We start from the raw sequence: 11,293 nt of genomic DNA on the forward strand, positions 1-11,293 counted from the left end.
GATTTGCTTCTCCTTACCCAGCTGTTCTGTTTTAATCTTCCAGGCCCCCATGCCTTAGAGTAAGGCACAGGCAGCAATTTAGCGATCAGGCATAAAGGAGTGCCCTGTTTCATGGACGGGAAGGGCTTAGATGCCAGGTTAGAGATGGGACATGGTGCTGACACTTGGGTTCTTCACCGTATGTGTTGGGGTGCAGGCCAGCACTGCTGTAGGCAGCTCAATATGGATGCAGTCTGTCTGGGGCATTACCTGCAAGAATCAGGCACCTACACTGGACTCACTTGGTTCAGCCTTCTGAATGGTTACCCTTCAGGGGTTCCTATTTTACTTTGGTTTCTACACAACTGACTCAATGATGTCAGCTGGTATCTGCAGAGTCTGAAGCACTAACCACATTTCTGAAGGTATAACCCCTCCTAGGAAGGTTGGGAATCCAAACGAGGAAAGAAAAGAGTCTCCTGGGCTTGTCCTACGCTTAAAACAGGGCCTGATGCTGGGCGGGATGCCAAATAATTCTGTAGCTGTCACTGCAGGCCCTCCAGAGGGGAAGAAGGGGTTTGCTTTTTGCCCCAGCAGGGTAGGGTCTCCAAGCTACCCATTCTTGGAAATAAATCCTTTTGAAGCTGCCACTCTACCACCTCCCACAAGGAGAAACCAGGGCTGTAGTTTTTGTCTGATGCTTAACCCTACTGAATTTTTAAGAGAGATGGAGAAGACAACAGAAATGGGGATAGAAAAGCAGCTGAGATGAAGCAGCAGAGCAGTCTGAAGTAGAAGAAACGATTGTATTTCTTTTGCCTTGAGAAAACTTCTACAAATGAAGCATGTTTTCAAAGCATTTTCTAAATTTGCTTTCACTGCCTTTATTTGTATACTTTCCTTTGTATACTTATTTGTATACTTCCTGATATAGTTCTTGTTAGTTATGTCCTTCCCAGGCTTTGAACGAGATTCACAGGCTTCTCTGCCTGTCAGGAGATGCTGTTTCTAGGTTGGTTTTTTTTCATCCTTCTATTGCTCTGAGATCTGTTTTGCTTTTGTATTTTATTAATTCATTCTTTGGCCTGAGTCTCTTTTGTGAAGCATATATTCCTTTTCATATATACGTTACCTTTGGCCCTCCTGTCGTCCCGTTCTGATTCTCGTTCCTGTTCTTTGCGTGCCCCTTCCTCCTCCTCCATCCCTCTTCAGGCTGCTCCCCTGCTGTTTCAGTTCAGTTGTCAAATAGACTGGTCCTGTCTTCTCTCTGCTTGGCAGCCTTCCCTTTGAAGCTCTGTAGCCCTGTTCTGAATCTGTCCAGCTGGCCTCAGGTGTTGTCTGCAATGTGGGAAGATGCTGTGCAGCTGTACTTCAGCAGCTCTTTCAGCCTGAAGTTTGCAAAACGGTTTAGTCAAGTTGCATCACTTAAAATGCTAATACAATTGAGGTTTTTGGGGAGCTAGAGAAGTGCAGAGATCATTTAGTATGGATAAGACCACAGTATCGGTTGTCTTTTTGACAGAGAAGAACCCCATCTATATGGCCTCAATCAGAGACTGATTGGGAAACATGTAACTTCTGCCTAAATCTACTATGAAATGAGATGAAAAAAGCTGCAGCAGGTGGAAAGCATAGTAAATAAAAATATCGATATACTATATTTGTGTCTGTAGTGTATAAGTAGAGTACTTAGATTTTGGGGGGACCTTTGCACAAAGGATCTTATGAAAATTTTGCCTATGATTTAAGGCTAGAAAGGATAAATTTGGCCTATAAGCAGGATGAAAACATCACACTGGTGTTTGTGGAGCAATGCAGTGCTAAGAGAGGCAGTTGGTAAAGTGCACCTCTCTTACTGGAGCTGGAAAAACTGGGGCAAAGGCCCAAAAACTGACTGATTAGTCAGTGGCAATGCCAGCAATAACAGCAATAATCAGAAAATCATCTCCTCCTCCAGTCCTACCTGTCAGCCATTTGTCGTGTTTGCTTTCCATTATACAGAACAGCAATGCACGTTACAAATGCTGTGAAGCTGTGTCCTCTAGCTCTTTGAATCAGGAGTTGGCAAAGTAAATGTTTTGTTTTAAAAAAATGTTTGTGCATATTTTAGTGTAGGGGGATTTATTTGTCAGTGAGAAACACAACTTTATTTTAGCCAGTTTTTGTATGAGCATTTAGAAATTATTGGCTTGTTGTGGCTCTAATTATAGCTTTGCTCTGATCAACAAAAAGCAAAAAAAAATATAGACAACAACTGTAAAAATATCAGGGTGAGGTGGTGATGGTGGGGAGAGATTTTGGCTTGCTTTTGACTCTTCACTAGCTAGCATAAACTTGTCCATTTCTACTCACTGCATGCTTGGCACGAAATAATCTTTTCTTCTATATCCAAGAAACACTCTCCTTCATCTTCAAAAATCCACTGATTGAACTGAGATTAAAGTATAAGCTTTCGTGTGGTTGTGGATTGTTGGCCAAGCTACAGGAGAGCAGGGCTGAAATCCCAATTTGTACATATCTGGTAGGACAAGTCTTTGTTCTTTGATTCATTGCAAGAAACACTTCTAGAGTAAGTCTGTTCCAGATTGGCAGCTTTGCCCTGAACCACACATAGGAAGGTGCATGGAGGGCTGGACTACTTGAAGGGAAAAAAGTTTAGGATGAGAAGTGAGAGCAGCAAAGCTTCAAAACAGCTAGAAGGGAACTCTGTGCAGGATTTGGTTATGAATCTACCATCCATGTCTCCCGTCCTCCAGACACCTCTGCATTTTTCATTGTCTATGAGTGACAGGAGCTTATTTTACATCCCAAGTGAGCAGTAATAACTTTAGAAAAATGACTAGCAGGAATACTTAACACCATTTCTTGCAACACTTTCAAGGCTTCTCTGTAAATTACTGATCCACCCTGACCTGTGGTTGTAATAGCGGGCCCGAGTAGAGCATTATAGAGCTGCCAGATGAGGCAGATGGATTCATATGTCAGAGCAGTGTTTTGGCTGTAGTGTGATACTGGCACAGCATGCAAGGCACTAAAGTGTGGCAGCCCATGGTCATGCCACCATTACCATTCACAACAATAGAAAAAACTTGCTTTGATGAGGAATTCATCATGTGAAAATTTTAAAGTCAATGACAGAGTTTAAATCACAGAAGTCTGAAAAATGTGTCAGCCAATTTCTGCATGTGGTTATTGATTTTACAGATTTTAAACTGTAGTTCTGACCTGATTCTTCCCAATATCTCTGCATTCTCACTGGTTCTAGACAACTTGTTTTGTCATGTTTTTGTAGAAAATAGAGTGATGGTATTTCACATGATTTTGTGTACGAGTAGTGTTAACTGACTTACATTTTTATTTCATTTACAATAAGGGTTAATAAAGGTCTACTGTAACTTCCTTTGGAGTTTGAATTCTTGTAGTTGTGATGATTGGTGTTTTAGTAATTCCTGGTTATTGTATTTTCAGAGTTTCATAAGGATGCAAGGTTCTGCCACAGCAATAGGCAATGTGGCTATTTCTGGCTTATATGGTCTTAATTAAAGAAATACTACTTGGACTGATGTCCTAGTTTATGGGATAAAAATCCTGTCTGCCACAAATGGAACTAATTTATTTTTATGCCTAATGGGTGTTTGATAACACTATATAGTCAGCTGTGGATATGGATACCTTGGTTAGCAAAACTGAGGCGTCGCTTTGTCCTCTATTACTGTTGTGCTCATAACTGCAAATACAATCACAATATTTAACTTTCCATCATGGACTAAGGCTTCTAAATCCTAAATGGAGAGGTTCACTTGAACTCCTGGGTAGCTCGGTGCATAGGGTAATAAAAACACCAATCCAAGTAGACAGCATTCTTCAGATTTGAGGAGTTACTGAGATGGAGTCATCACATCAGCCTGGATCCAGGGGCAGAGATAACAGCCTCATGCACTAAGATTTTTCCTACTTCCTTGAAGGCTTCACTGCCTGTGGTGGTGAACCAGGAGGTGTTGTGTGACCTTCCCTCCTAGGCAGCTGCAGCAGAGCCAGTGAATGAAGTAGCTCTGTGGCCCTGCAGAATGATACCTCTGCTCACATGAATACAGGTGGCTGCAGTGGGGTGGTGCCCAGAGGCTGTGGGTCCTTCACCCCACGTCACGATAGCTCCTCTGAAGCACCTCAGAAATGTCACTCGCCAGGTTGTTTGGTTTTTCAGTGTCCGTGCCAAAATACAGTTCTTTTAGGTACAATGAAATGCTTATAAGTCTTTTTCATGTTCAGGGATAACATCCCCATTTGATTACAAAATACTGATGAAATGTGAATGATGATAATCTGTGGTAGAAAAGACATTTTGTCATCTGCATCAGTACAAGAATTTTCTTAAATGTATCATATACCTGTAGATACTGGCATTATATATAGAATTAAATATATTGGGAATGAGAGAGCTCCCCAGTGGTCTTAATTTTTTAATAAATTACTTACTAATCAGTTTTATATTTTTAGCTATATGTCACTAGCATTTAATTGCTCAGTGGAGGGAGGAGGAAGAGTTAAGTCTCATGAGCAGAAACAGAACTTCTACACCATGCTGTTGCAAAATTCAGTTTTCCTGTAGCTCTTTTTATTTTTACTCCTCTTTGCAAACATTTCTATAAATAACATCTACGTCTATACCTATTTCAACCTCCTGGATATAGGTTATGGGTAGATTTAGGTGTTGCATTTGGGCAGGATAGCTGCATGACACAGCACTGTGTTTAAGTTCCTGAGGTAACTCCAGATCCAGAGGGGATAAAAGTGCATCATGTCTGTGCATTCCCTCAGCTTTTTAAACCCCCTGAGAAGCCAGTGTGGCTGTGCTCTTTTCACCTGCTCCAGCTGCCATTGGCACTTGACTTCCCTGGGTGTACGTAACACTGTTTAACATTTTTTGTATTTGCCCTGGTTTATCATTGTTTATAGCTTTAAAGCCTCTGGGGTTGAAATTAAAGATGATTTTTTAAAAAAAAATTTAATGGAGAGAAGAAATACTTATTTCTGCATTGATCAAGGTTGGGAAGGGTTTCCAGTAGCTTCTTCCCTGACTGATGTCATGTCAGGAGCCAGAACTGAGGCTGAAGGAAATGTTTTCCTTAGTTGCAGTGTTCTTCTGCAGAAGCTTTCAGTGAGAAAGCTCTCACTGAAACACAGGCTGGCATCAAGATGGGTTGGGGAGAGGAGAGGTGGGTTATATGAGAGAAAAGAGCAACAAAATGGCAAGAAACAAATCCCTGGGCCACAGGACTTGCAGTCTTTGGAGGATTTCTCTAGGGCCCTTTTTGTCGCCTCTGTCTCATCTCCAGTGACTGTCCCACCTCGGGGTGTGCAACACATGGAGGTGAAAGTCCATGCTTTGTTTGCATTTGGTGTAGGCATGTTCACAGGTGGACATGGTGGAGAGGAGGTCCTCAAATTTGCTATGCTACCTTTTTGAAGTGTGTATTTCACCCTCTGCTTCATCCAATTTGAGAACCACTTTTAGGCAGGAGGGGAATATGTCCCCATGGCTTGCCTGGGGCATAAGATTTGGGTGAGTGGAAGTGAGGGTGCAGTGGAAAGCACGAGGCGGTAGGAAGACAGCAGGCAGCCAACCCCAGCAGGCCCCAGAGGAGATGCACTGCCTCTTCCAAAGGCTCCTGGCTGTGATCTGGCAGCTGGCCTGCTGTGAGGTGGCAGCACAGGCCTTGGCAGCCTGGGGCTCCTTCTGTTGTTCCCAACATTGGTTGCTGCCCTCTGGGCTTGCCTGGGTCAGTGCCCCTGGCCATGGCCCTACACCCATTCCCACCATTCCCTCACAGGGCATATTCCCAGACACGTTCCCTGCCCCTCTCTGGGTCAGGCCTCCCCTGAGGGAGGAGAGGGGAGAGGCAGGGATTCCCAAGCATCCTGACACCAAAGCTCTCTGGAGCCAAAGTGGTGGTGTGCTGTTGGCACTGCCAGCAGACATCCCTGATGACTGAGCTGTGAGAGCTCTTCAGAGGACACAGAGGGGCCATAGACTCATGTGGGTCTGCAGGGATGGGAAACAAGACCTGTGCAGGAGTTGGAGGTCTGAATCCTGCCCCCAGAAAAGAGGAAATTTCATCAGGTTTCCTTGCTTGCAGCTGTTAATAAGATGGAGGGGTGGGAGGAGGACAGGAAAGTGAGTCTTCTAGCCTACTTCTGAAATATGTTATATTTATTTCTAAAAGTAGTCTTCTTATTTTATTTTACTCTGTCAAATGTGCCATTTTCTAGGTCTTATGTGCATTAGAAGCGCAGTGCAGTGGCTGATCAGTTTGCTGCAGATTTTTCTTGATTTGCCTACTGGGAAAGCGAATGTATAGTAGAGGCTGCTAAATAGATCAGCTGAAGTAATACTCTTGTTTTGACAGAGTGGTTTTAGCTCTGCAACAGTCTTGTCCTGGGTCAGGAAGCTGCCTTTTCAAAGGGATTTGGATTATTGCCTCAGTATGCTCTCACCATATTTTTTTCAGTCTTTTCTTAATGGTGTTTCAAGTCTTTCATTACCTTTAATACCAACTCTGGCTTTTCCCTTCAGACAACAGATTGTTTAGACAACCATAAAATAAAGGAAGTATTTAATTACTTTGCCACTTTTCAAACCATAGTACGTGCTACGTATTCACTAATGCATACGTTTTTATGTTATTCTGGAAGGAGAAACTAGGGTTGAAATGTATGCTTATCTCCAGCTAACACAATCCAAAATATCCTACAATTTTAAAAGCTTGCGGGAGCTATTCCAAACCAACTCCATGATGGTTGCGATGAACGGCTTGAAAAGGAAATTAAAACCCGGTGATGTGACACCCGAGCGGCACACAATGCTCTGAAACATACTCCCCAGCTCCCTGCTGACCTCTAAACCAGGCTGATTCAAACCTGTTACAAAGATGCAGCAAGTACTGCCTTGAGGAATTAACACATAGTTTTATTTCTGCTGTACTCACTGTGTTTCTACTGTATTATTCTCTGCAGGCCTCACCAGTGGAAGCAGATGTGGCCACCAGCCAGCAGGTCGAGGCCAGCCATGGCAGTGTGGGAGCTGCGAGCTTCACATGCCCGTCCCCAGGTGGGCTGTTGTTGCTGCCCTTGCCCCTGCCCCGCCCTTGCCCACCGCAGGGGCTGGGGTTTAGGCCCACCCTGCACCAGAAGTCCAGTAAGTGCCTCTGCAGCAGCACCAAGAGGGATTATTAGAAAACACAGATGGTGTCAGAAATCTCAATATAATTTTTTTACAGTAAGAATGATCATTTACTGCAACAACCTCCCCAGGGACATGGTAGAGTTCCCAGGGCTGGGTGCTGGTTGATCTCCTCTAGGCTCCCTTTCCCGTGAAAGTTGGGACCAGATGATCTCTCAAGGTCCCTTCCAGCCTGGGCTGTTCTGTCATTCTGTGGTGGAAATGACACACCTGACTGCACATTGCTCAGGATGCGAGTTATCAGCTTTGCCATTTGTGTGTGTGAGAAGCTGGTGCCACAGCATGCTGTAACCAGAAAGCAGTCAGGGCAGAAACTATCTGTCAGTAATACCTTCTGTTTAGCACTTTTTTCTCCCTCCAAGGCATTAAGAAATGAGAAACAGAATAAGAAGGGGCACTTCAGTCCTCATGGGGGCTTTAAATGTATTGTGCAGAGTCCTGGTTTTCTGTTTTAAATCCTTTATGCAAGATTCCTGATCTGTAGAAAGGAATTTGCTGGTAAAATTTGAAGCTGTTTTCCTCAAAAGGGTATTTCTGGAACATTACCTTTGTGTAGGCATTTTACCTACTGTCAGCTGTATATTAAGTGCATGGCCTTTTGTGGTTGTTCATTTTTTAAAATGGGTCTATCAAAAGTTCAGCTTGGTATGAGTAAGTAAAAAGTACTGTTTGAAGTAGGTATGTAAATGAGATCTCTGGCTGTAACTGGTATATAAGCATAATGCTATTTGTTGAGGATAAATGTGACTTAAACAATTGAACTTTGCCCCCAGACATCAATGGGCTACCATTCCCCCAAGATTAGAAGCATATCCAGCCTTTTTTGGATTTCCTGCAAGACTCTGAGGCATGTGGGCTGTTAGCAGGGGCTCATCAGGTGACTTCATTACTTTGGCTAAACAGTCTCGCATTGCACCTGACAAGGGATGTAGAAGCTGCAATCTTGTGGTGAACCAACCAAATTCTCCTCTCAAGAGTCAGCAGGGATGAGCTGGTGATATTTGTCTACAAATCACAAAGCAGCCTTGTATCAGGCTCCACACCTGTGAGAAATGCTAAACATTAAGTATTGATAGCAAAGTTTAATATTGGCTGCCAAGGAAAACTGAGATAGCATTGCAAAAATGGTAAAGGAACATGGGTTTTCATTGTATTTGCTTGGGAGGGATAGATGTGGTCTAAACTGTGTGACCTTCTTGTAGAATAAGCAAGCTCCACTGCTGTGTAGTATAAGCCAGATACTTTCATCCAGTGACCCCTATGCCACTAACGGTGTGGGAGCTGCTCCAAAGTGGTGTGCATCAGTCTGGCAGCATGAACAGCTCTTGTCTCTGCCTGTATGCAGATTTTTAGCTGAGCCTTGGGGTGCATCTCTTTCTTAACTCACTCTCTTAGTCTGTCAGAGAGGCACATTCAGAAGCTGCTGCTTCTTGTCCCAAGAACTGCCCCTCTGCCTTCATTGACCATGAGGGGTGCCCCATGGTGCCCAAGTCAAGTGTAAGCATCTACCTTTTGTCAGGTGAATTTCACCCTTAAAGCCTTGTCTTCTCTGGGAGATTAATTTTGCTTATATTGAAGAAAAAAGATTATTTTTTAAAACATCCTCAGTATATCCAGTAAGAGAATGGATTGTTAAAAATAGGTCTACGTTCTATTTGAAAAAAATCTTAACCTTGCAACATTTTTTCTTGTACGTGTGAATTAGGTTCAGATCAAAAGCAATTAAAGTCAACTGCAGCTTGTGCCAGCCCTGTTGTGAAGAGATTAGAATTTCTTCCCAGTCCTACCCCTTCAGAGGAAGCTGCTTCAAATGAGAAAGATGTGAAGAAACCTGAAATGGAGCAGCAGAAGGAAGCAGAGCACCCCACTATACCAGAGGTACATACAGGCAAGAGAAGGGATGGAAAAGAAAGATCTCACAAGGAAATATTTATTGTGCAAATTGTTATTTTTCTCTAAATAGATGTCACATCAGGAGTTCATTCAAAACAGTCTTCTAGAGAATGACCCCAGAAGATGGTTTCTGTGCCAAATCCTGTGGTCATCAGAGTCCCGCCCCGCTCCAAAGCAACTCCCCAGTGTCTGCTTGTAGCATTTGAACCTGTATCCTGGCTGGAGCAGAAATGAGAACTTAACATGCAAACCCAGTCTCACTGTGTGTTGGGAGGTTAGAGTGTCCAGAAGGTGTAGACAGGGAAGCTCTTAGTCCTCTTGAAGTGGTGAACAAGTGTGGGTGGTGACAGAGGTAACAAATGGCCACGACCATTCTGCTCTGTCAGGTAAGTTAGATATTGGTCCTGCGTTAGGATTGGCTTTGGTGTGCAGGGCAGCGTGAATGTCAATAACAAATAGATACCGGTTATTTCCAGGACTTCAATACTGCAACTCCATGTTGTAATTCTGGAGATAGAGGCTTCATCTTTGATAATGTTGATTCAGAAAATAAGTAGAAAGGGTTTAAGTTAACCTTTGATTGAACCTGCTGATTTTTGAATGCTGTTTTCTGTTCCCGAATGTCTGAACAGGTGATGAAACCAAAAGCCCTGGAGCCAGAGGGAAGTGTAGTATTGCCATTTTTAAAGAAACTAGCCGAGGCCAGCCAAGTTACTCTGCAGAATTCTAGTCTACAAGGTGAGCAAACAGTATTTGGAGAACTTAGCTGAACAGTAACTGGATATGTGTGTGTGGTGTTCAGGGAGAAGTGCCTAATCAATCACCTGGAGGGGTTTGAAGCTAAAATGGTCATTTTCTAGTTGCATCTGACTGATATTGGTAGCGTGGCTTCTGTGATGCAAAGGACTCTTCTGGCTGTTGTCCTTAAACACAACAGCAGAATTGTAACACAAGGGAGGGGGCAGGGAAAGCCCTATCTTGCACTTCCCTGGCCTAGCAATAAAAGCTGCATTATGTCAATGAGTATTATATTTTATCTGCTGCTCACAGATGAAAATGGCTTAGCAATTGGTTTTATCTCACAATAAAAACTTCTGGAGATAAATTCTGCACTCAGCTGCTCATGTGGAGCTCCTTTTTATAGATGAACAATACACATATCTGGCCACATGCCTGAGTTTGACCTGTGCACATCATGAGTACTTGCAAAGCAAAACTTTTTTTTTGCTTTTGTGACAAAGTTTTGCTTGAGATTGTTTAGTAGTTTGATTTTATATCCATTTTAGAGGTCCATATATGCACATAACATGAAAGAGAGTGAGAAAAATAATCTGAAGTTTTCTTCCCCCGAGAACCATTTAGGTTGTTGGTTATGTGTAGGTAATATACTGATTATCCTCATGTTTTCAAGATTGAAACTACTGAAGGCAGTCTACTGGGGAGAACAGGGTTATCTGAAAAGGAATAGAAATCTCACTTGTTTTATGTGGGGAGGTGCTTTCCAGACAGACTTTGAGAGCAATATCATTTTATGTTAAGCACAAATCAATCCAAAACATCAAGTAACAGATTGTAGGTGTCTCTCTGTTATTTCCTGAGAGATGCTGAAACACTTGACTGCTCTCTAGTGTTCACAGGATGTACAGCGCTGAAAGGACCACAAAATCCTTTAAAATGTGTATCCACAATAGGAATGAACGCAAGCACCATGCAAAGACTTGAAGGGATGGCAGCCCTTGACTAGCATTAGCCTGCTGGAGCTCTCATGTGAGGTTAGGTGCTGTGTTACTAAAGTGGCATTTAAATATGGTCAGTCCGTGTGCAGGTTCGTTGTAAACTGGCTGCTATGGTCCAAAGCAGTTGCAGTCAAAATCCCTCTTGTGGCTGAGGCGGCTCGGGTCTGAGGGTCCCTCATTGCCTTTTGACCGCGCTGTTTCTTGTTTTGTCTCCGTGCCGTTGCCTGCAGAGCCGCCCCACGGGGCCATGGTTCCGCTTAGGGTTCGCAACAGCTGGCGGCGGTCACAGTTTTTCTCACAGTCAGGTAAATGCGGTGATAAGACCAGCTTCGGCCCTTCTGCTGCCTCCAGTCATAGGTGTCTTCAGACATGGGGCTGGGGCGAAAGCTGATGATCACGGGGACTTGTTCTACCTCTCGCTTTTGTAGAAAGTGTCTATTCCTGC

General features: G+C 43.4%; 1 protein-coding gene across 1 annotated transcript in view; it reads left to right on the plus strand.

Moving 5' to 3' along the window:
* LIMCH1 (LIM and calponin homology domains 1) overlaps window positions 1-11,293 on the plus strand; it is a 68,605-nt gene that overhangs the window by 41,658 nt on the left and 15,654 nt on the right. Inside the window, exons 11-13 of the mRNA XM_010191483.1 lie at window positions 6,994-7,087; window positions 8,925-9,097; window positions 9,745-9,850. Coding sequence (XP_010189785.1) covers window positions 6,994-7,087; window positions 8,925-9,097; window positions 9,745-9,850 — 373 coding nt within the window. The remainder of the gene's footprint in view (window positions 1-6,993; window positions 7,088-8,924; window positions 9,098-9,744; window positions 9,851-11,293) is intronic.

Source organism: Mesitornis unicolor, unplaced genomic scaffold (genome assembly GCF_000695765.1).
Source record: "Mesitornis unicolor isolate BGI_N332 unplaced genomic scaffold, ASM69576v1 scaffold24299, whole genome shotgun sequence".
In the NCBI taxonomy this organism is placed as follows: domain Eukaryota; kingdom Metazoa; phylum Chordata; class Aves; order Mesitornithiformes; family Mesitornithidae; genus Mesitornis; species Mesitornis unicolor.